The sequence below is a fragment of the Balearica regulorum genome, chromosome Z (genome assembly GCF_011004875.1).
Source record: "Balearica regulorum gibbericeps isolate bBalReg1 chromosome Z, bBalReg1.pri, whole genome shotgun sequence".
Classification (NCBI taxonomy): Eukaryota; Metazoa; Chordata; class Aves; order Gruiformes; family Gruidae; genus Balearica; species Balearica regulorum.
This window is the reverse complement of record NC_046220.1, coordinates 55,707,725-55,733,732: the sequence shown is the minus strand read 5'-3', so window position 1 is coordinate 55,733,732 and position 26,008 is coordinate 55,707,725. Positions and strand designations below refer to the sequence as shown.

The following is a 26,008-nucleotide window of genomic DNA, read 5'->3' as shown; positions in this document are numbered from 1 at the left end:
TAGGATAGAGTTAATTTTCACAAGACACTGGGAGGAGACACAGCTGGGATAGCTGACCCAAACTAGCCAAAGGGATATTTGATACCATATGATGTCATGCTCCATATGTAAGGGGGGAGCTAGCTGGGGAGGAGGGATTGCTGTTCAGGGACAGGCTGGGCATCAGGCTTTTGGGTGGTGAGCAAATTGCATTATGTATCACCTGCTTTGTATATTCTTTTATTAGTATTGTTGTTGTTATTTTCCTCTCCCTTTGCTCTCCTGGTAAACTGTCCTTATCTCAAACCATGAATTTTACCTTTTTCTTCTGATTCTCCTCCCCACCCCACTGTGGTGGCAGGGAGGGGTGAGCAAGTGGCCATGCAGTGCTTAGCTACTGGCTGGGGCTAAACCACAACAAGATGTTAAACAATACTAGCCCCTGTATCAACACAGGGGTACACAATGAGTGACTGGCTGCCGAGGTGGACTTCATACCACTGATTACAACCCTCTAAGCCTGGCACTAGTTTTAAACTCACCTCACTGCCCACTTACCTACTCTATATTTCATCAGTTGGTCAATAGGTATGCAATGGAAGACTGTTGAAAATCTTACTCTAGTCAAGATAAACAGCATCCACTTCTCTCCTGTGATCTGCTGTGCCAGTCATCTCATTGCAGAAGACTATCAGGTTGGTCAGGCATGATTTACCCTTCATGAATCCATGATGACTACTCCCAATCACCTTCTTGTCCTTCATCTAGTGCAGAAAAGGCTTCTAGTACTATTTGTTTCACCTTCTCTGGGATCAAGGTGAAGCTGACAGGTCAGTACTTCCCATGATCCTTCTTCCCATCCTGCTTGGAGTTAGCAGTAGCATTTGCTGTCTTCTGGTCTTCAGGAACCTCTCATAGTTACCATGACTTTTCAGAGATAACCAAGAGTGGACTCACAATGACATTGGCCAGCACCCTCAGCTGTAGGTGTACTTGTAGGTGCACTTGTGGGTTAAGACCAAAGGGCTTGTCTACATACAGTTTGTTTAAAAGCTCTCCAACTGAATCCTTCTCTACAGAGCATAAATCTTCATTGTGCCTCATTGAAAATCCCCGTTGAAATCAAAACAACTACAGAAGAAGAGAAGAAGTGATCTCTTTTTAAATATAGAGCATGACCTCCCTTTGTGTAACTTTTAATATGAAAATGTAGAATTCTGGAATGTGCCTTTATATTGTGTCACTCCCACTCTCTTTTGAAGTCAACCCTACTCTCCTTTGGAATAGAATGGCTATAGCCAAAGTTAATGATGTGACTTAATTTTTCATGTAAGAAAGAGAAGCTACTGTGGTCCAAGGAGATATCCTGGCAGCCTCCAGGTTTTCCTCTATATGCAGTGAAACCACATGGCTTATAACACTGCTGGGTATCACAGCATATTGCTGTGGAGTGGACCACTCTTGCTGAACCTCCTGTGTGGACTTACATGTCCATTAGTGAGTGAAGGGAGCACATCTTTTGTGATCTCAAGTTCAAAAGATGTCATCCTTCTGTTATTCCTGGATGTACCAAAAATAAGTAACCCATAATGAGTAAAAAACAACTGCAGTAACATTCAGTGTAAGAACTCTAGACTTTGAGAAATGTTTAAAAATAGTAAAATGGCATTAGGACCAGAAATAGCTTCCATTTATACAGCACCACTGTTCACTTTTGTGACTGTGTGTTTAAGAACAGTTGTTTCTCAAAAAATGGTAGACAATGCAGCAGTGGTCAGCATAGGCATTACTCAGTCATAGTTTTCTGTTGTATACAGAAAGACATGGAGCTTTAAATAAGTGCCCATTGTTTTGAGTAGTAGAAAGCTTCACTATACGGTAGAACAGAATTATTTAATGACAGTTCATAAGTACTGGGAGCAGTAGATAGGCTACAGTAGACTGAGTTTAGTCCTATATATGTCTTTGGCATGCTATGTAAACAGGATGCAAAGTAAGATAAAGTTGACTGTTACACGCTCCTGTTGTTAAAACATTCTTAGAATATTAAAAAACCCTACAGTTTCCAAGAAAAAAAAGTATTGATATATTGCCATGTCATTTTGTTTCAGTAAGCTGCTAAATATATTCAGTTTGGTATCTTCATGCCTTTGGGGGAGAGAGACCTCAATGTGAAAATAAAAGAGGAACTTTTCATACAAATATTATTGTATGCTCTGGGATAATGAAAATATAATCTGTATTCCCTAATAGTAACTTACTAAATTTTAGACTAGAAACTCTGTATTCTAAACTAGAGGAAGCATTTTTGACCTGACATCTCCAAAATCTGAAAATCATGTATTTCACATCTGTTGTAATGTTTTCAGTCACTTTCACTGAAAATGTTTTGGATAAACTTCCTTTAGAATACTACTATTTGTGATCAAACTTTTCTCAAGTGTAAATCTGGCAATACAGCGGAGTCAGAATTAGAAGTAAGTTTTTATGTGTGATCTATTTTTTCTGGTACAGTCCATTGGTTATGTTTCAGTTTTGTTCCAGCTTGAGAGACTTTGAGTTAGGTCTCCTGCAAATTGTTTTCAAATTAACTGGCTGATAAAATGTAGATGCTGGTATGTACAGTATGCTCAATATTATTCGTGAATAGCATGTGGTATGTTGTGGTCACTGGCAGCATGGTGCTTAGCTGCCAGCTGGGGCTAAACCACAACAAGTACCAGGAAACTTTCACCTTCTCATTGCTGCAAATATTGACTTTTTGCAGTGAATATCCTTGTACCTAAAAAAACCCCACAAACCAGTTTTAGGCAGTTGTTTTCCTTCTTACTTCGCATGCCAATAATTACACTAAAACTAATTTTATAGTAATTTTATTGACATTTTTCTCAATATGACTCTTTTATAAAGGCTATTGCCTTTCAAGATAATTTAATATGAGATACTAATTTGAATTAGAAGAAAATTTTGAAGATATGTCCAGTGATGGACTAGACCTGGTGTTGTAACTGTAGGGATACAGTTATTAGTGGGGTCTGTGGCTGATGAAATACCTTGACTCTAATGGTGAAGCTAGGAAAATAAAAAAATAAAAAGAAGAAAGAAGAGTGAGAGACAGAGTGACAGAAAGGGAGACATAGGGACCAAGAAGGAGAGAGATGGAGTCTGGGGGGAAGGGGAGGAGGAGGAGAGAGAGAGAGAGAGAGAGAGAATAGAAAATGCTTCCCAGTGGCCAGCCAGGAAGAGAAGTGTGTGGGGCTCCCCAGATGACTGTCCTCCCTGGTTCCCTCTGCAGTGGAGCAGGTGGTCCCCCCAGTAGTACTTTTCCCATGATAACTTGGTATTTTTCATCAGGACCTGCAAAAATTCTCTGTTGGTTGATCCTGGTTCTGATGCTGTTATTGCTGATGGGAGCATGCACTGGTCAGGGAAGATGCCACACATCTGGTTCATTGCTGACCTTTCTGCCAACACTAAGCTTTGGGATACAATAAACTAAACCCTCTGTTTATTGTTGAAGACTACTACTGCTCTGGATTTAGAAAGACTCTTCAGATCCAGAAATGCTCAATGACATAGTCAATTACAGTCTAAACAACAATAAAGTTTAAACTGTAAAGACTAAGGTAGAAGGTCAGCTGAAATGCAGATGCATCCTGAGTGTTTACATGGCTTAATCTACCCAGATTGTATCAATTACAATTAGATTAAGATTGTTTCTTTTTGTGGCTGCTGATGGCATATGTTATTATTTAGCTATTTTACAGTAGTACTGCTGTACTGCATTATAATGTTCATACAGTTGGTCATTTAAAATAAAAAATGATTTTGTGCTGTGGCTGTAGGGACCACAAACACTTCACCTAAACCTGGAATGTTAGTTACCTCATGGCCCAGGAATAGTTACAGCCTGTAAGGATGGTTTATGTGACGTGCAGTTTACATCTAGCAAACTGGATCCATTTGCTCCTTACCAAAAAATGCAGCTGCTGCAGCATCATCAGATCTTGACCCAATGTAGCCTCTGAACAAGTGTATTAAAAAAAAGAAAATGCTTTTGCTGCATTATATATTTTTCATAGCATTTATCCTGTACTGAAATGACAGTACCTTTAGAATCCTTCCCACATTTTTCAGTCTGCTTGAATAGCCAAAGACTTGAGATTCAAAGTTTCACATTCCTTTGTCATTAAAGGTATCTTTTAACAAAGTATTTCTACTGACCTGATATACTATCAGTGCCCAGTGAGGGCTTAAAAAACTAAAAAACACTTTTCCTAAACCAAACACAGGTAAAATATAGAACTTTCTTGATATAGTATATTATCTAGGCAAAAGCTGTAGCTCCACGACAAAAAAAAGAAGTCGTTATTGTTTTTAGAGGAGTTCCATTATTTCAGTGAAGTATATAAAAGCGTGATTCACTCGTTTAGAAATGCAAGGCTCATTTATTAAAACAAATTTAGTGTGTATGAATAGAGGGGACCAATAGGTGAGTGAAGGGTTAGGAATGTATGTAGATAGGTAGATAAAGCCAGCTTAACATGCCAAATAGGATAATGAAAGAACTAGTTCTTGTACGATAAAAACCATTATCTGGGCTTTATGGGAAAGAAATAGCTGCACATCCGCTTTAGACAAGTTTACCCATGTCACAGGCAGTCCATTGGTGCAATTCCTGCAAAGCCCATTTAATAGCTAGGTAAATGTTTAAGCAGTCAGCTTGAAACAAGCTCCCTGCAACTGAGGCTACACTCCTACTTTTAATATGTCTATATTACCATAAAACCAGCATCTGCCCTTGTGTCAGCCTTGGAAGGAATGACAGATAGCAAGAACAATATCAGTGACGTAAAATATCAGAATTGTATTTATGAGTATATTCAGGCATTACACAGAACTCCTGGCTAAGAATTTGCATGCAGTTCCAGGGGAGACAGCTTCTGTGGCATCTTAGAGAAATAGATATTTAAAAGATTGTTCTTACTATTTCCAACACTCCTGGAATTCCAGCAGCATTTAGACCCATGAGAATATTGATGTTAGTGAGTGAATGTAGAAATCTAAAAGATTAGGTCCACGTCAGATGTTTCTTTTATTTGGAGGTTTGGCTTTGTGCCATGTGTTCAGGCAATAAATTGGCTGAACAGAGCTGCTTCTGGCATTCTGCTGAGTAGAAGTATCCCAGCAGAGACAATAGCAAGCAAAATAAGGTAAGCAGAAGTGGAAGATTATAGCAGGATTTTAAATAGGCTTCAATTTACAATTATTTTATCAAACTGCATGTTTAGATTCTAACAAACAGTGATTTTTTCAGTTGACTTTAAAGTTTTCTTCTGAAATCTCTTCTTTAGTCTAGTTTATATCTATTTTTATATATTCCTGTATCTCTTTTAGGGTATAGATTTTGTAAAGTCTGTCTGATGTGAAAGAGATGATAACCTCATTATTTATTAGCTATTGGATGCCAAGAGTTCTTTTTAATTCACTGTCAAATTGTGACAAACTCAGAGGAGTTACTTGCATTCTTTGGAAGTAGGACCGTCAGCTGCAACCCAGTACACTCAACAAAAACAGTTCTGAACCTGTAACAGTCTTAGAGCTATCTTGTTATGAATGTACTGGTATAGTATGAGATAATAGGTCGATCGTACCACTGTGGGAATGATCTCCAAAATTTTAAATTCTGTTTTCATGTACCAAATATGCTTTAATTTTATGATCTGATGTGTTTGGGGGTTAAGTGGAAGAGAGAAAGGTGGCTAAGAACAAATACGATCGCCGAGGGGGCAAGAGAAGCTATATAACAGATTTTCTTTGCTGCCTTCATATAAATGAATCAATATGGTCTATGTAGCAGGAAAAAATTTCAAACTCCCTGTGCTTTTAGGGTGATCTTGTTGCCATTGGTCACAAATGTGTGCAAGTATATCTGATTTCAGCAGTTTAAAGAGCTATAGCTTGAGTTTTCTGCTTCTCTTAGCTTAGATGCAAACCAAAACCAAAGAGACGCAAGTTTCCAAAACAAACAGTGGTGGATTGGTCTGCAGCCAAAAACAGTATCCAGCTCTTCCTAGCCCTCTTCAAGCAGCATATACCTTACAGAAGAGAGAAAAGAACTGAAGAAATGGTCATCAAAGACATTAAGACAAAGAAATAGACATAGGGACACACAACATCAAAAACTATGAGTAAGAATGAAAAAAGTGGGAGTAGGTGCCATCTATGCGAGAACATTGCATGAGAGGAAAGGCTTATTAAAATGGGAGTATTTATATGTCACTCAGTCTTAAGGGATGTGTGAGGAAATTCAAACTACGGAAGCTTTTGTCATTTTTTATAGAGACCTTTATTTGTTCTGGAGAGCTAACAGAGGTGAAATTCTACCTTAGACTTTTCAATTTTCTACTTGTTCAAACAAGCCAAGTAAAGTCCTTCAGAATATCAAGATTACCTGTTTTTCACCATGAAAGTTTCCTAAGAATTTATCCACTTCCTAAATATGCTTCTGAAAATGTCTTTGAACTGGTCTGCCTTCTTCAGGAATTCTTCCTTGTAATCATCTGCCTTCTTTTCTTACAGTGGTGGGTGTAACACAGATGCAAGGCTCTGATTCTAGATGGTATCACGTTGGTTCTAAAACAAAAAAACATAATAATTTCATTAAGCATTTAGGACTAACTCAACATAAATTGGCATTAGTAACTGCAATATATGAAGGGCAAATCCAGCAGAAGACAATTCCTTGACTGCTTCACTGGGTATAAAAATCAGGAATTAGGATCTTCAGAATTTCTGATCAAGTGCAGCCCAACTAGAATTGCACTTATGTTTTCAGTAGGAATGTTCTGTAAGGGACTAAATGTCTGGTTTTGAGCAACCTAGATCTAACAAAGTCTTGGTGCTTTGTTAATGCTGAACACCTAGCACAGTGACGTCTCTCAAGATCCACAAACTGGTATCACTGACCACATAGTCTGCAGAGCCTGGTTCTGTTAGATGATTGCAGAGGTCAGTGGAAAACCAGGAAGGATCTTCTCTTCTGTTTTGCATGCTCAGTGATAAAGAAATTTTAGCAAGATGAAGAAAACCCAGCCTTTACTTTCTACCTCTGACTACAAGTTATCAGATATTTGAAAAATGAGACATCTTTACTAGGAAGAATAAGTTAATTCTTTCTAATAAATATTTCATTTTCCAGTGGCCTAACTGAATGTTAGTTATAACTAAAGAGCCAAAGAGAGTGAAAAAGAGCCTGAGTTAGCCCTCATAATCTAGTAACAAGAGAATTTCAAGGGACAGATATCTTTCATTTCTACCATTTCACGTAAATATTTAATATGAAATTCTGAATCAGGGAACTGAACCAAATGAGAAGATGGGACTCCCCCCCCCAAGTGAATTCACAAATCATTACATTAGTGTCAGAGCCATGATTTGTCTGGCCTACCTGATATTTAGTTATTCTGTGCAAAGCTGCATGGGGCTAAAATTATACCCACCTTTGCTTGGTTCATTTGCCAGGGTATCAGACACAATTGAAGCTCATTGTTTTCTTTGGTCTGCACTTGACATAAACGGTTGTCATTAACAGTTGACTTCAGGAATGTTGAGAATTCCAGTTTCCCTTTCTTCAAACCAAAATAAGGTCCTTGGCTTTTCTGAAATGCAGTGACTCAAGCTGTGTCTTCAGGTATCTTATTAGGTGTCTGGGTGGTTCCTCAGTCAATGTAGTTCCCATTCTTAGACAGCACCCTCACCTTAGGATATCTAGCCTAAGTAATGCTTAAATCCTTTTATTCTTCTAGCCTTCAAAAACTGAAGAGAATTAATTTTTGTAAATATAGTAAGAAATACAACATCATTTGATAAATGCAGAGCACATTGAAGTCAAAGTATTGAATTGTAAAGGAAACATTAATAATTTGAAAATATGAATGGTTGCTAATGGTAGGAGATTGATTATTTTTCTGGTCACTTGTGATATTCATTAATATTTCTAATATACTCCTCAAATTTCCAAACTCCAGTCCTCATTCCTGAAGTAGCATTTCCTGAACCTTGGTTTAAGATTGCAATATTGCACCATGTCTTTACTGAAAGTCGGATTATTCTGTGTTGAAGTTAGCATCATTTTCAAGCACTTGCAAATACTTTGAAAATTATCTTAAGACTGTATTCTGAAGGGCGAAAAGAATTTGATTTTTCAATCCAGCTAGCAAAGTGAATGAGAAGCATAAATAAATGAAACTGAAGTCATATACACTGCTTATATTTTATCTAAGGGGAAATATTTTAAAATACATTCTTTCAACACAACTGTATCCATGATAACCTGCATCTTAGTGGAAGTGTAGATAGGTAACTGATTTACCATCACTGTAAGCATACCGTTTTTGCCTTGCAAGGCACAGGCTTGGGTCATGCAAGCAGTGAAACATTGATTGAGTTTATCCTGCTGCCTTTAACTGTCATTTATGAAAATTATACTCTTTGCAAACTCATTTCTCAACTGAAACATGAAGTATTGTGACAAATTCTAACTCCTACTTTAGGACTGAAAAAGAGGGGCAACTCAGGTTATTGGGATTTCTCGAGTGCTTCCACAATGCTGCTCCGCTCAGGCTGCAAAAAGCCATATGAAGTGTCTGTCCGTGAAAGGCAGTCTGTTAAGAGGCAATCTCTGCTGAAAACTGTGAAAACACCTTCTGAAAAGTCAGGTAACTCTTTCCTGAGTGACAGGTATGTTTGTAATCTTGGAAAGATGATTCCAATCCAAGGCCGATTCCAACCAAATTAAGTAGTATCTGGAAGAGCTTATCTATAATGAAGTAAAAAATAAAAATACCTGGAAGAAGAAAAAAAGATGAAAGCTGCCTTTAAAACAACCAGTACAGAAATACTCCTCAAAGCAGTGACATTAGATTTTTCATACCACCAAATTCAGACTAGTAATTCCTAGAGTACATATATACCTCCCTGTAAAAAAGTGAATGACTTAGCAGGCCTGCCAGCCATTTTATTTTGGACACTGTACTGGTTCCTGTACTAGTTAAAAGTAGAATTCTTACCCTATAACTATTATAATACAACAGTTTTTAAAAAGTGTGCTGTATTGGTTATTGCAGTTGTTGTCCTGTTGCTTTTTAGATCAACCCATCTTTTTTCTGGAAGCCTGATAGCCTTAGTTGCCAGGCCTTTGAAGAAAAGGCCTTTGCCCATGCATAGATCAGCTGTGCACGTGCCAAAGGTTCGACACAGGACATGTCAGACCTGACACTTCTGGAAGGTGTGACTCTGGCTGTCAGGGTGTGCATTGTCCGTCTCTTTTGCTGACTGTATGTGCACAATTTCTGCTAGGCTTAAACAGGGTGGAAAGAAAGGCTCTCGGAAACATCTCCTTTTTTTTTTTCTTTTTTATTTTTTTCTTTTTTTTTCTTTTTTTTTCCCCAAAATGTCTGCTTAAATACAGATCTTTCAGATGAAGTACATCAATATAAAATGAGTAACAAAGTTTTTCATGAAGTCAGGCATTCCCAGAATATTATGTCATTGCTGGTGCATTTTGAATATCCTGTTGTTTTACTTGCCTGATTGTTCTGGCGAGGAAAGGACTGTTTATCTTACAGCATACCCTGGAGGTCTGTGTGGTCTCAGAAATGTCTTAACTGAATTTCAGACTAGCAAGCCTATTCCAGCAAAACAATGTTCCGCCTAACATAATCAAGATTGTGCCTTATAATGTTGTTCTGTAGGTGTCTGACACCCAAGTGGCTGGACCTAAATCCTTCTGACAACCAGAACAGCACAGTTGTGTTCAGTAGTGACAGGAAACAATTTCTGTCTTGACAGCTTTTAGCTATGAAGACCTCTTTTTTTTTTTTTTTTTTTTTCATTCAGTAAGAGATGACAGGTCCCCAAAATAAATGCTGCTATTTTAGGTAGCCACATGCACTCTAACCTAAAACTCTTGTCTGTACACAGATTCAATTTTCAAAGTGCAAAATTGGGAAACAGGCAAGTACTTATCTATAAAATAAAGGAATCTAGTCTAGAAACAGTATCCTGCAGAGATACTTTCTCTACTTCACCTCTTCTCATCTTCAGAATGAAAACTTTGAACTTAACTCTGTGTTTTTCACATCTCTCTCCATGTGCAGGCTCCTGTGCACAACCTTGCTCTGGCTCTGGCTCCGCACAGGGCTCTTTCCCCCACCATAAGACTACTCATTCACCGGCCAACTGCTAATTTGGATCCTCTCTCTCATGTTCAAATTCCTCCTGTTCCTATTAGTGTCTTTCAACACAGCTATCTGCAGGTTGTCCACAATCCCTCCTCTTACACTATCCCTCATGCTCTTGAGTTGGAAGCCATTTTTTCAAGCTCAAGTTTTTGCATATTAACTCTCCAAAATGTTTGGCATACCTGTCTTCTTCTCACTGAGATACCCTTCCAGGCAAAGAAATCTTTGCTTTCCTTGTTCACACCACCATCAACCCCCAGCTGCTTAAGCCCACTGTATAATTTCTGTTATATGTTGGCTATGTTGATCATGGTTCAAATATACATAGATTATCAAGCAAAGATTGCTATTAAAATACACTCAATTTTTCTATTTATGCAATTTTACCATTGTTCTGTTGCTAGTAAAATTAATTACAACTCATTTTTGATTAGTATTTTGTCTGCGAGAAACGCTGAAATGCTATATACTGACTGAAGATTCAAAAACAGTGCATTTTGACATAGATGAAGATGGTCGTCATGAAATATCAACCAAGGATTCACAATCCCATGAAGGTAGTGTGCTTTTTATACCAAAACTCACCAACCATATGTGTAGTACTATAGAACATTTTAAAATGTATTATTATGTGTACAGTGTTCAGTTTTGGGCCCCTCACTACAAGAAGGACATTGAGGTGCTGGAGCGTGTCCAAAGAAGGGCAACGAAGCTGCTGAAGGGTCTAGAGCACAAGTCTTAGGAGGAGCGGCTGAGGGAACTGGGGTTGTTTAGCCTGGAGAAAAGGAGGCTGAGGGGAGACCTTATGGCTCTCTACAACTACCTGAAAGGAGGTTGTAGCCAGGTGAGTGTTGGTCTCTTCTCCCAAGTACCAAGCGACAGGAGAAGAGGAAATGGCCTCAAGTTGTGCCAGGGGAGGTTTAGATTGGATGTTAGGAAAAATTTCTTCACCGAAAGGCTTGTCAAGTGCTGGAACAGGCTGCCCAGGGAAGTGGTTGAGTCACCATCCCTGGAGGTGGCATTTAGGGATGTGGTTTAGTGGTGGACCTGGCAGCGCTAGATTGGACTGTTAGGGGATCTTAAAGGCATTTTCCAACCTAAATGATTCTATGATTCTATGTTTTCTGTAGACGTAACATTATATTTCATCTTTATGAATACTGATAGTCATATAAGAACACTTTTATTCCAGTTTACAGTAGGTACATAATATACTTAAATGATAAGATTATTTTGTTCACTCCCATTTCTGTTAATGGGAAGTCTAGATACTTAGCTATTAAGAGAGTGAAAGCAAAGAATATCCTCAGAGACGAGGGCAAAATGGAGAAAAATAGAGCAGATTTTGGAATTTGCAGGATTATTTTATTTTTCATGGAATTCTTCTTTTATCTCAAATAGAGCTTCTCTAATTGACACCAAAAATGATATCACAACTAACATCACAGAAGTAGTTACTAGAGGATATTCTTTTTGTAGAGAAGAGACAAATAATAACAAATGCAAGTATTCTAGAATTACACATTTTCCAGAGATGTCTAAGTAGGGAGAAAAAACAATAAACCATATTTCTAACTGAAATACAGGAAAAAGTTGAAATCTGTAAGATAGCTATCAACTTTATTTCATACAAACCCCCAGCTTTTACAGGAATGAGAAGTCCTCATTATATATGCTTTAGATGAAGACATAGAAAGGCTTGTTTGATGTATTTATAAACTAAATTAATGTTATTTTTATTTTATTTAATTGTCAATAATGACAGCTGTGCTGATAAGATATTTAAGTGTGCTTTATATGTTTTGAAGTATCTTTTACTTGATAACTTCATAGAATTTTAAAGTAACTCATACAATTAGTGCTGCTAATTTATGAACCAAGACCTGTATAGGTATACAATTGAAGCAGTTTGTAAATAGATTCATAGTGTGACAATCCTGATGTAGAAGATACTGATTTTCCCAGAGGAGAAAGAAGAAAAAAAAAAAAAAAAAGGAAATGCTATGTGATATTTTTGTATATGTAAACAGAAGCACCACCAACATATATTCACAATCGTACAGTTAGGACAACATCATATTAGGAACCAGTTGTAACCTGCATATTTGTGCCTTTGACTTGAAGTGGGTGATGCCTTCCCCAGATAACTGGCTACGTGATTCAGGCTGATGTTGGAAAACCCAGAAATGGCCTGCTATTGCTACCTGTTGCTTTCCAGTCTCATACATTTCATATTAGGGTCTGCACATCTGCTGCCAACAACTTTCAGGCTTCTATTTGATAGCATTTTAAGCCTTCTATCTCATTATTGACTTCTATTTTCTCCGATGCATTCTCTTTTACAAAAGATAATGAATCAGTCAATACATTTATTAGAGTTCAGACTTCAGGGTACCTGTTCACAAGTGTAACTGTACAGCTTTTACACACTCTTCCTCAGATTCTGCTTTAAAACAATTCTTTAAATTGTTCGTGATGTTTTTAAATTTGATCAATGTAACTATCTAATTCCACATATTTGTTAAATATCTTCTGTTGTAGATATTGCATGGTTAAGTGTGTTCACAAGGAATGAACCAGCAGTTACTGGTAAGACTCCTGTGGGAATAAGAGGTATCATTCTCTTTATTAGTGTCTGGTTTTGAAGAGATGTTTGAGAGTAGGAAAAAGAGTTAATAATGTTTTATATATAGACTTGACATTAGAAGTAACATATTATACCAGATTTTCATTTAGTTTGGGTTGCTGGACAATTCTAAAAATGAAAGAGACTTTCTGTGTTCCATAAGAAGAATTTTTCGAAGTCACAAAATTTGCCGTAGCAAGTTATGAGTAATGGCATGGACTGAAGGCAAATGTAGATGAGGAAGTAGAATCTATACGAGCTAGAAGATCCGATTTTTTTAAAAAGAAAAGGGTGTGTGCTGTATTGCTGGCATATGGACCTTAGCTAGCAAAGGCCTGTTGTAACAGGAGAGGAAAAAACCAGAAGAAATGGATATGAAGAAAGAGGAGACACATTTTTGGAACTTTCATATTGTAAGCATAAGAAACGATCGGAAAAATCAAAGATACATTAGTTTCAGGTATTCTAGTAGAAGAGAAATGTGTTCCAGTTTCAACCATAAAGGACTGCTGTGATAGATGAGAGCAAATATCCAGCTGTTCCAGGACTGCACCTTGAACAATAGCCAAATGAGGATTTCTAGGTAACAGGGTAAAATATTGATACCCACCCAAATGCCAATGCTTTGCATTTCAGGGACAGCCAAGCAAGAAGTGTTTTCTTATGTTTACTTAATTTCATGCATGAATTTGTACAGTTGTCCCTTAGGGGCTGGTAAGATTTTAGCCAGAGAGGCTAGGTAATTCACCCAAAGGCCATCAGAGAGTGGAAGTATCATGTATGAAATCACGGAAAAGTTCCTTCCTTTCCTCGCCATTCACTGCTTGCCTGATAGACCACTTGTCTTGGTTTTCAGAGATGATAGGGAAAGTTAGACTCCTGCAGATTTACTCAGACTAAGCAATGTATAAACAAGTCACAATAAACTCTATAGACAGAGAAGGCCAAGGATAGTTGGATGTTACTCATATTGATATATGTCCCTGGTCAACTGGCTGGACTCCTGCATCCCCCTTTTGTTGCCACTCTTACCTCTAAGTCAAAACACTCTTGACTTGGATATGAAATCTCTTGCCTGCTGATGTGCCTCTTACCTGCTACAGCTGAAGTTGGACAATTGCAGCTGAGGTAATCTAAACTGATGTCACAAAAAGTAATAAAAATGGCAGAATTTTAGACCTTCTAACTTCTACAGCATTTATCTGAATACATATGTAAACTGAATAAAATGCACTAGGTTGGAGTGTGTTTCAATTTTTAACAAGGATTTTTATGCTATTTTCATGCTGTAGATGGGTCAGACAAAATTCCTTCAGAAGACTTCCACAAAAGCATTACAGTTAGGGTACGTTAGGGCAACTAAAATCAGGACCAGGATTAGAGCAGCTAAAATCAGTCGGATAGCATGAATATGTTTTGCTGATTCAGAATATCCTTCAGAGGCCAAAAAATACCTTTGGTAACATGAAAAAAAATCTCCTTAACTGCAACTGTTAATGAGGATAATTTACATAATTACCTAACCTCTGTAAAATTTGTATTCAGTTGCTCAGTGATGGAGTGCAGTGATCAACTGCTACATTCTTTTGTATTTTTTGTCTGAAACAGTACATATGAGGTACTTTTAAAAGCACAGATGGTAATATTTGACATAAATCAGCATGGCAGATAGTTATAACATCACTGGATAGTTATTAATGTCACAGGCTTTGCTAGGTAATGCTCTTGTATGCTGTATTAGTTAACAAAGGGTACCTTAATTTATTTACTTTTTGCTGAGGCTTTGAAGTACTAAAAGGTAATGAATATTGTAAGTTTAGCAGGCTGAGGAGTATCCCATATTATTGATATACTGTTATTTTCTGTAGTTGAAAAAAACAGTGCTATCTCAAAAGGGAGTAAATCCAATGCACCCACAATTATGATAGTGGAAAAATTTTGACCTAGAAAGCATGCAGAAAATAAAAGGGGAAAAATCCTACATTTTCTATACTGACGTATACATAGTCAGGTATATTATATAAACATATATATTAAATGTATTCATTAAGTACTAATATGTATGCTTTTATAGTTCATATTATATATATATATACAAATGTATAACTGATATTCCACACATTAACTAGAAACACAAAGTATACATGGCAAATTTAAAGCATCATAAAGTTGTAGACTTTAAATACTTTACAGAAGAGAACGGTATCAAGAATTATGTTTGTTTCTGTTCCTATGCCTATCTATGTGAAGTGAACCTGAATGTTGTCTTTTTACAAAATATTTCCAGCTATGCTTCATTTTACAAAGGGATACATATTTTATTACAATATTCCCCTCTATGTAAAACAGATTCTAAAAATCTGGTGATCCTCACGCAGAGATCAAAGCTTAATGAATTTGTCCTATTGTGCAAGGGTAAGAAGCAGCTGTCTCTGAAGGTAAGAAGTATTTTATTTCCTTTGTAACTTGTGGGTGCTCTTTCTTACTGTAGGACAGTACATTTCCGCTACAGACCGTTTCAAATTCATTTTCCTTTACTTACCACCTTCCAGATTTCACAAGTTCTGACAACCTCCCTCTATTCCATCTGGGGAAATATTTAAAGTAGATTATTGCAAAAATCATTGGGTTAAGTAGTTGACTACTGGCATTGGAAGACAGTGGGGGATGTTGGGTTCCAGTCTCTGTGGAGGGAGAGGGGGCTTCTTAACGGAAAATATGCAAGAAATAAAAGGGGAGGAAGAAGCAGGAATGCTGCCTTGGTAAGAGATGAGTTTAAGATGAGAATTATTTTCTCCTAAGGAACCCGATTACAAAATAAGGAATGTGATGAAAATAAAATACAGCTGAATGGTGTATCCTGTTTTAGACATTTACCATCTGTTGTCAGAGCATTTTCATGTTCTCCAGTCTTGTAAAGATTTGTCTATGATAGGGAGAGCAGGCAAGGATAGTTTTCCCTATTGGAGGGTTATAACCTTTACTAAAATCTGTCTGAGGAAGAATGTTATGTTGGAGTTTACCCTCTAAAACAGGGCAAAGGTTTAATCTCTGTTTACACAGGCTGTGTTCAGATAAAGAGCGACCCTTCGTCTAGTGCGGATATGGAGCATGGTGTAAATCACCAAACGCTTCCGCAAATTAAGTCTTTGATGTTTTTCATTTGGTTTTAATTCAGAGATGACTTTCCATAAAATCTATTTCCTGAAATTATCTGGGGAAATGTATGTTGCAAGATACATTAATTATATTTATCCCTATCATCCCACTGGGATTTCCCTTTCTGTCCTTGAAAGAACAACTATTTTAAAAGGATTTTTCTGGATCAGAGATTATCTTTTCATAAATTAATTATTAGAAAGGTGTTCCACCAAATCAGGGAAAAAACCTGAGTGTTGAGCCCTAATGGATTTTACTTCCCAATCACCTATTTTAAGTACCAGGTTATACCAGATTATTTTTCTCGACATGATTAAAACCAGTTCTTATCTGAAAATGAGGTGAGACATAGTTAGTGTCTCCCAAATATGTAAAAGTCTTGGGAAGATCACGGACTTTTCTTTTTTTCAGCAGAATACAACTAATTTTCTTAATCTCAACAGGAATTCTGATATGGAAGATGACAAGGCTCTTTATCGTGATAAAGTTTTGGTATTCTGTTACAACATGGTTCAGTCTTGGCTGCATTGCAAAATAGAATCTGGGTATTAAGCAGTTTGAAGGACTGTCTTCGGTATTTGCTTTCAACCCAATTCATTTTGCGTTGCAAATGGTAAAAGAGGAACATATTCATGGAACCGTTTTAAAAACTTACTAACTTACTCATCTTGGATAATTTGAATGTAATCATTAATGGATGTTATAAAACCGAGAGTTTTCTTTAGAATTAATACCACATTTGGTGGATTAAAAGAGTGAAATATGAAGACAAAATTACCAATCTGGGTGGTTGTAAACACAGGTCTTAAAAGCTTCCTGTTCAGAGACAGATTATCCTTTTGTGGAAACACGCAACATGAAAACATGCAACCACGAAGATCCTGACTTCAAACAGGTATATAATCATGATCAAACATGTATGTGAGAGTGTGTGTGCAAACATAGGTGTAAAAAAAGTGCAGCTAAATGCATCCTATTGTTACTCTTAAGTGACTAGTTGCCTATTTTCGTACTTCAGCTGATTTTTAGTATTTTCCTCAGAAAAAGGAAAATAAGAACTTTTCCATACTTTTGACTTGACTTGTGTGTATGAGTACATCCTTCAATCTACAGACAAAATATCTGATTTTCAATTAAAACATGATAGATGGAGATGTTTCCCATACTATTATGCCTATATAAAATGCAGGGACATACAAAGTAATTTTCACCTGGTACAAATTCTTAGACAAGATCTAGAAAGTCTGGATGAGTGTATTAGCAGATCTAGAAGGGTCAAATTACAAGAGTAACGATGTTTTTAAGAAATAGGAAATCCATCAGTCAAAACCTTCTGGGAAGTAATAAACCCATAAAAGAAAGAAAGATAGATAGATATAAAATTGAATATAAATAAGAAATTAAAAGTAAGCAGTCCCTGAAGTACTTTCAGACTGAATTCTGTATCAGCAGATGATTATAAATCAGAAGTAATGCATTTTGTATACAAATACAGGTAGCCAGGTGGCTTCTTAACACGTTTTTGTGACCAAAGCTTGATTTTATTTGCTCTTCTCTAAATAGAAATGATAAAACATTGTGAACACAGGAAGGAAGCTACTTTGGTTGTTCTATAAGATACCTTAGACAGACCTTCTAACCTAGAGAAAATGAAAAACTAAGGAAATGTAGCTAATATTAATTTTTGTTAGCATTGTGGCTAAATTGTGGATTTACTATTCAGGGGCATTGAAAAGACAATCTTTCCAATTTCAGTGAGCAAAATTAAAGCTATCTGGGATCCGATAGCTTTCAGAACTTCGTAACAGTGAATGTGAAACACTGAAAACCTAAAATTTCCAGCCTGATATTTCTAACATTGCTAACATTTCTTCTACATCAGAAAGGAGTTCTGGTAGTTTGAAATCACAAGAAGTTTATTGTGTGAAGTCATTCTGAAATGGTCTTTCAAAGGTATGAGCCACAGTACTATTAATTTTTTTTAATAGTTAATGAAGAAATCTTCTACACACTGGATCTGGAAAATCCAAGTGGGTCCTTGGGATTAAGTTCCTGCTGAGGTACTCACCACAAGTATTCCTTGGCTCCACAGAGAAGGAGAAAGCAACAAAGCTTAGGAAATTTATAAGGCAACTTCTATTGCCTTGTATGATGTAAACTAGCACAGTCATATTGCATTCTTCTAAAGTGTATTTCATATGCTTTTTTATAGAAAAAGATATGCCTTTTTCTGTGGAGCTGTTCATAGGGAAACAGTTTTTGGGGACAGCTGGAAAGAAGAGCTGTAACAGTTCCCTGTAGAGACCTATTCACCACTCTGTGTTTCTAAACAGATAATTAAAATGAAAAATTAATTCTGGAAACACATTCATTAGCTAACAAGACAGATAGTGATCTACTCATCATGGTTTCTTGCTGATAACTTCAAGATCTTAACAGTCTTTTCAAACCTAAGCAATTCTAGGATTTTAAGCAGAAGAAAAAAAATGTTACTCATTAGTGTGAGTAGGAATCAGCAGCCTGCACTTGAACCACACTCAGTCAGGCCAAGAGGCAAAATCATAGTCAAGTCTGAATTATCTGATAATTAATAAACCTTCTAGAATGAGTGCAGTGATCAGGAAATAATTTCTGGTGTGATGAATTAAACTTCCACTGTCCTTGGGACAAAAAAGTGTGGGAGTAGTTGACTGAGATGGAGAAATACTTCTCATCACCAATGACAAAGCTATGTGGTGCTGCAGTGTGATATTTAGTCTGCTAGCTTTCAACAGCAATTCTTAGAGACAGGGATTATATTTTTTTTTTTTTGAAGACTGCCAGTAGAATTAGCAGAAACATGAGAATCTGTGGAGCCTGCTGTTGTATCAGCAGGAAGAATTGCATATAGTGTTGTAAATTTACATTTCTGTAATGAAGGCTTATGGAGACACAGTTCACCATTTTTTTAAAACATCTTTTATTAATTAGGCTGTTATTATCACAATGAAATAATAACAGCTTGTAACAGCAAATAATAGTTTATAATAACATCTTATTCTGGCAGGGGATTAAGTCAGGGAGGTAACACAGATCACAACCAATATTTATTGGTTACTTACTATGCTGGTAAGAGTGGAAAACTGTTTGCATCGTACATGCAGTTACTGCCTCACACAGTGCACACACTGGTGGTTGCCCAGCTGGAGCAGCAGTGGAGAAGCCAGCCCCAGTGGTTCACTCAGGAACAGCTTTACATTTACTTATAACTGTAATTATTTTAATTCTATAAGAGCATGCATATCATAATTAATAATATCATACAAGCCAATGTAGTTAACCACATAACACCATGAATTAAGAAACACAGAGCACTATTTCCTTTTAGCCTCACCACAGAAAACGTTTTCCCAACTATCTCCCCACAACATGCTGACAATGATGGGATGTTTCTCACCTCTTATATACAATTTTTCCACTAGCCAATATGATCTCTTTTAGCACAAGTAAGATTACATTTGCAAACTTTGCCACTTGATATAGCCCACGCACAGGAAAGTGTTAATCCCAGTCATTTCTGAAAAAAAACCCACCAAAAAACCAGCATATGCTTATGATGTTGAAATGAGTATTATTTAGCATTCACTGTTGACATTAATGGCTTGATTTGACACAGAGTTCTCAACTAGACTGCTACTGTTTCATGCCCTTATTTTCTTGCAGGCTGTCTCATAAATTAGCAGTTTCCTTAGAACTCTGAACCAAAATTATGCAGCCATATAGTATCAGAGCTGGGCCTGTATCCTTGGGATACAGGCAGCTAAACAGATCGTAGGAGGAGGGAGTACAGGGGGAACAAATAGTATAGGGGGCAATTACCAAGGAGAGTAGTTCACATTCTGTGAATAGGCTAAAATAAAGAAAATTAAGCTCCAAACAGGCAAAATCTGGCAAGTGAGGTCCACAGAATTACCTTGGTTCAGAACTTTTGACCTTGTTGGTAATGCCAATGCCATGTTTGTTTACTGTGCTTGGCTGCTGGCTTAGATCAACTCACCACAGTTCTTTTTGGCTCTCGGCATGAGACTTGCGGGGATTTTTTGGGTCCCTAAGTTGATTCATCTATTGGAGACCCAAGGAGTCATCTGCAGGGTTCACTCACATATGGCTAGTGTGCAAGTCTGATGGAGGGTAGAAGTTAACAGTGGACTATTCTGACCTGAACAAAGTCATGCCACCATTGAGTGTTGCTATATCAGATGTCCTAGAGCTCCAATGTGGGTGGGAGTCAAGTGCGGCAGAGTGTATGCTACAACTTATATTGCCAAGGCATTTTTCTTGACCCCTTTGGCAGCAGAGTGCAGGCCACAGTTTGCTTTCATGTGACGGGGTGTCCAAAACACCTGGAACCAGCTGTGCCAGGGCTGAAAGCACAGACCTACTGTTTGTCAGGACAGCACCATCTGTGAGAAAAAAAGCACTAGGGTGTGTTGGACCCAGCCAGCTGCCAAACCCCCCCATAGCTACTCACCCAATCCCACTCCCCACCAGTGGGACAGGGCAGAGAATAGCAAGAGCAAAACAGTATGATATGTGAAGGTCAGAAAAAACCCCAAGTGATGCAAAAGTACTTACTCACCTCCTCCCATAAGCAGATTAATGCCCAGCCAGTCTCTGAGCAACAGCCACTAAAAAAAAAAACCAAAACAAAAAAGCCATCTTCTTCCTCTATGCCAGTCTTTATAGCTGACCATGACATTATATGGCATGGAGTATCCCCTCTCAGCCTCTTGCACACCCCCAGCCTCCTCGCTGAGGCAGAGTGGGGAAAAAGAGAAGGTCTTGATATTGTGCAAGCACTGCTCAGTAATAGGCAAAACACTGCTGTGTCATCTATTCTGTTTCAGTCACAAATCCAAAGTGCCATATAATGAATTTGTAATACTTTCCAAGGTCCATAGTTTCTTTGATACAATTGAGGTGGCAGCTCAGTTTTACTAGTTTGCTTATCATCATTCTATGACTCATGCAGTTTTTGATCCTGTGCTCATTTCCTTGTTTCATCTGATATTTTAGTGTGCCCTATACTCCATTGTGTAACATGTCATGACAATGTAAGATGATTTGTTCTGATTCAGCTGGCTGTCTGTGCTGGTTTTGGCTGGGATAGAGCTGTTTTTCTTCATAGTAGCTAGTGCGGGGCTGCGTTTTGGATTTGTGCTGCAAACAGTGTTGATAACACAGGGATGTTTTAGTCATTGCTGAGCAGTGCTTACACAGAGCCAAGGCCTTTGCTGCTTCTCACACCACCCCACCAGTGAGTGGGCTGGGGGTGCACAAGGAGTTGGGAGGGGACACAGCTGGGACAGCTGACCCCAACTGACCAGAGGGATATTCCATACCATATGACATCATGCTGGGCATATAAAGCTGGGGGAAGAAGAAGGAAGGGGGGACACACACGTTCAGAGTGATGGTGTTTGTCTTCCAAAGTAAGCATTACATGTGATGGAGCCCTGCTTTCCTGGAGATGGCTGAACACCTGCCTGCCCGTGGGAAGTGGGGAATCAATTCCTTGGTTTGCTTTGCTTGTGTGCATGGTTTTGGCTTTACTTATTAAACTCAATATTTATCTCAACCCATGAGCTTTCTCACTTTTACCCTTCCAATTCTCTCCCCCATCCCCCTGTGTGGTGCTTAGTCGTCAACTGGGTTAAACTATGACAACTTCACATACATTTCTTTTTATCTTTTAGCTGCTTCCTGGTTTAGAGTGCAGCAGTTGAACTTAGTCTGGGGTAATGCTCGTTGTGCCTAACTCAAACTAACTTTAAATCATTTGGAGTTAGTTTATTTTAAAACTTGGATACCACTCTCACATCTTTCTCTGTAGCTCCCATCACTGACATACTATTCCATAAAACAATGTTTTTTTCTTTAACCTGTGGAGATAATATTTGTAGCATTTTTCTAACGCAAGCATACATATGCTATCGCATGTACGTTGTGAATCAGCTGTGGGACATGAGTAATGGTGTATTTTTTTGTCACTAAATGTGAAACCTAACCTGCAAATTATTTCTTCATTTAATGCAATGGCAAAGAAACAGATCTGTAACTGAAACCCGGCTGGTTTTTTCTTGGAACTTGCAAATGATCTCTCATGCATGCCTGCTGCCATAGGAGCTGTCCTTAGGTTGAACTTTATTTGGCAGCAGTCCACTGTATTCACCAAGTTTTCTTACCAGCCTTCTTAACAGGCCATAATAGAAAATTACCTGTGACATGATTTCATGCAAAACACCTTGTTCTTCAATGACCTGCTGCAACTACCAGCCCTAGCAATGTTTGGGTATGCTTCTACTCCCAGCTCCTCTTTCTTCTCCCAGTCACACCATATCATTCCCTAAATCATCTTCCTGTGGTGGTAGCTCTCCATCTAATTTTCCATCATTTCATGCAGATACAACAGCTATTTTTAATTTTTACATCTCGATTTTGATTTCAAATTTACCAGATCCTATTGGAGTCTCCCTTGGTCTAGTGTAAATTTCTGCACTGTACACATTAATTCCTCTCCTTGCTTCTGCAGGTTTTCTTTCTTCCTTTTTTTTTTTTTTTTCTTTTTCCCTCTGAAGTCACCAGATTATCTTATTCCATTTGTATTTCCTTATTACCTTTTTGAGTCCCTAGAAGGGACAAATTGTCTTCAACTTTCTTAATAGTATTTTTTAAAACATAATTTTTGGATTGAAACTGCAGATAGTCTTCTGTTACACTGGCTTGATCAAGACAGAATGTTTTAGCTGCTTCCCATTATAGCTTTGCTAATACAGGAGGTGCATCCTCAAGTTTCTTTCACATACCCTGCAATAACTTGCAGGACGTTTTCTTTCCGTCCCCTGTTGTTATATGGGCTGAAAGGACACATTCCTCCTGCCAAGGAAAGGTGGTTATTGCTAAAGCTGTAATCTCCAGCATAGCTGGGACCCTTTAATATCCTCCTGCTTTTCCTCAAGGATTCAGTTTCATTTTAGAGGTGTCCTTAAGCATTGTGCACAATGATAATACACCAGACTGGTCAGATTTATAGAACTATCCTGTGAGTAGGATGAGAGTGTTCAAATAGATCACTCAAAAGGGAAGATGAAATAATTTTATTATGATGCATTCATTTACCAACTCAGTCTTCCTCAAAAGGTATTATAAATTCCCTGCTCCATGACAAGACATTGAGTTGGGGGAAACACAAATCTCAACCTTTTATTTAATAAGTACTTTCTATTAGCAGCAGATAACTATTCACACAGTCCTCTCAGTTACTGCCTCACTCAGTGCACACACTGAGGAGCGGGGGCTCATACCCACACTCCAGAGGTTTCCAGGCAGCTGTGCACAGAGTCACACATGGGGTCCCTCGTTTCAGTAGGTGTGCTTACACACACTGCCCTGTAGTCTCTGTCCACCTATATCAGCCACTGCCTTCTCGGATGTGGTGTGGGTTACGTGACCCATCGCAGGTGCCAGTGTGTGCTGGAGGCCTTGAGCAGGTTCAGCAGCTCCTTGGTCTCCTGAGTTTATCAGGTTTTGCAGATTTAACAGCGCTACTAGTGTACAGGGCTTATGGTTTCAGAGGCTAACTCTCAGCACATACTCTTCCTCTCTCTGGCATGGTGTTTTCTGGTAGCTATTTCCCTATCCTCACCCTGAGGTGCCTAGAGAACCCAAACACATCCACACACAGACATGGGCTGTTTTGACAATAGCTGTTCCTCCAAAGATGGATCTTAAAAGAAGTCTGTTGGAAACTGGAGATCTACAGAAAGATCATATGTAATAGAACAGTTGTTTAAGAGTAATTGGTATTATAACATTCTAAATTACTGCAGAAGAGGCAAGAAAAAAATGTGGATTGACATTTTGCTGCTAGTGGCAGTTAACAGGGTAGGTCTGTGGTAAGAAAATAACCAGGTGAAATTCATAATTATACCAATAACAGGTATACTGCAGAGGAAAACTGCTTGTCTTTTTGTGAAGCAAAGGAATGCAGCTATGGGTCTGGAAAGACTCAGTCCTTTGAGGGAGACAGGTATTATTTTATTCATAGTTATCACAGAATCTGTCCCAAAATGATTAGGTGTTGCCAAAGCTTTATCTTAAAATTGGCAAATATGTGTCATGGGAGAAAAACATTCAAAATATAACAAGCCAGCAACATAAATGAATTTTTGTCACATGATAGTCTATAGAAAGGCTTTAAAATGTAACATATATTCTTTACTTTGTGTATTTTCATAGCTGAGTGAAGATAATCACTTTTTCATCATGCATTACCAAGGAGATTCGGTGCAGTTCCAATGCTATGAAGATACAAGTTACTACCTGTATGTGAATGATGACTCACTGGATATTCGCAAGCCGGAAAACAAAGAACCAAACGAGGACAAAAATTTTTACTTCAGGGTGTCTTATTTACAGGAAAATTAACTTGTCTATGTTTCAGTGTCCTAAGTGTCCATACAAGTCCTATACTAAGCTAAGAGAAGAGGAGGAAGGTTGAGATCAACTAATTTCCATTTTGGCTTAATTATTCCTTTTCTGTAATTTCTTGAGTCACCATTTTGCATGAGTAACATCCTTTATTTCTGTACTTTCGATAGGAAAAGAGAAAGGCTAAGTTTGAAAAACATACTAACTGATAAGTCTTTTTTGTGTCTTAACTGCACAATTATGGTTTTAAGGAGCTGAATTCTTCTGGAAGTGGAAAAATACACAGGGGATATTTCAAAGACAGGGGATAAAGAAAAGCATACGTCAATACGAAATACAAAGCACAGTTATTTCTCTATGTGGTAAACATTTTACTTTTTTTTAAAAAAGAGTGTCTTATGAGCTCACCTGAACTTGAGAAGAGAACATTTAGAAGTTATTAAATGCATATGTGTAAGTCCTGACTGACTGACTGACTTTGGGAAAGGAGTCAAAAAGGTGTTCTTAGGTCAAACAGAACAAAGGAAGAAGCTGAAGGTTAGACAGAAGATCTGTCCAGCCCTGTGGCTCCAAGTCAGCCCATGTACTCCATTATGCAATTTCAGCATCTACCCAGCATGGCAGCTCTCTAAGAATAGATACTAAGAGCGTCAGGCTCACAACGTGCAGGCAGAAGGAGGGAGGCACGTTGAACTGATGGGGCATAACAGATGCCTGTGAACACCAGCAGAAAATTGCTCTGACATACTGGTTTCTATCTCTGAATCATAGAGGGAAATACAATCATGTGTTCAGCTGCAGAGTATGGAAAACAACATGTGAAAAATAATTAAATGTTCAAAATGTCTGAATAAAATAAACACTAGGTGCTTATGTGGGGTACGCTGGAGGAGCAGTAGGAGTACCTGCCTTTTAGCAACAGGGCCTGTCGGTGTGAAATGGAAGATGTTGACACTTAAATGTCCATAGATCATACCTCGCAAGACACAAAACATTTGAAATACAACAGGAAACAAACCAAAAGTGTACACAGGATCACTAGGTGTTAATGGTCTGGTTCTCCACTGCTGTGCCTGGAGCCCCACTGTAATTTAGTGGCAATTTTCTTTCATGCAAGTCATTTGAGAATGTATGTGTGTAGATTATAGACGTCATACACCTATTCCAAGAGGTTGTCCCTTAGCTGCAGCGGAACATCTTACAAGCTACACAGCACTTGCAGGAATTGTTCTGTGTAAATATAATGAACAATGCATACCTGAAATAGGAATCCTAACGTCAGTTAATCACACCAATGCATGTTGCAATAAGGCAATTACCTATAGCAGACCAAACTCCAAAGGTCTGTGAGACCTTAAAAAGATTTTTCTTCCCCCTGCCCCCCCACTAGCAGTGTGGAGTTTCACTGCTAGGCTTGTTGTATTCTTCAAATAATGAAAATCATTCTGTTACTGCCAATGCTGACTGAACAGAAGAGAGCTTTTGATCATTCCCTAAATAATACTTACAACTTCTGGATCTGTTAAGAATT

General features: G+C 38.0%; 1 protein-coding gene across 4 annotated transcripts; it reads left to right on the top strand.

The window, feature by feature from the left end:
- Nucleotides 1–5,039: 5,039 nt before the first annotated feature.
- Nucleotides 5,040–25,741, top strand: LOC142599396 (uncharacterized). 4 transcript variants are annotated; one of them, XM_075739497.1, is made up of 8 exons: nucleotides 5,040–5,192; nucleotides 8,535–8,699; nucleotides 9,964–9,996; nucleotides 10,658–10,780; nucleotides 12,765–12,812; nucleotides 15,199–15,287; nucleotides 16,811–16,903; nucleotides 24,286–25,741. In XM_075739497.1, exons 2-8 carry the CDS (start codon nucleotides 8,588–8,590, stop codon nucleotides 24,472–24,474), a joined length of 687 nt encoding a protein of 228 aa, XP_075595612.1. In that variant the 5' UTR covers nucleotides 5,040–5,192; nucleotides 8,535–8,587; the 3' UTR covers nucleotides 24,475–25,741. The 4 variants fall into 4 exon arrangements, with proteins under 4 accessions (XP_075595612.1, XP_075595611.1, XP_075595614.1 ...); XM_075739496.1 differs by having other exon boundaries at nucleotides 12,765–12,836; XM_075739499.1 differs by lacking the exon at nucleotides 9,964–9,996.
- Nucleotides 25,742–26,008: the final 267 nt, after the last annotated feature.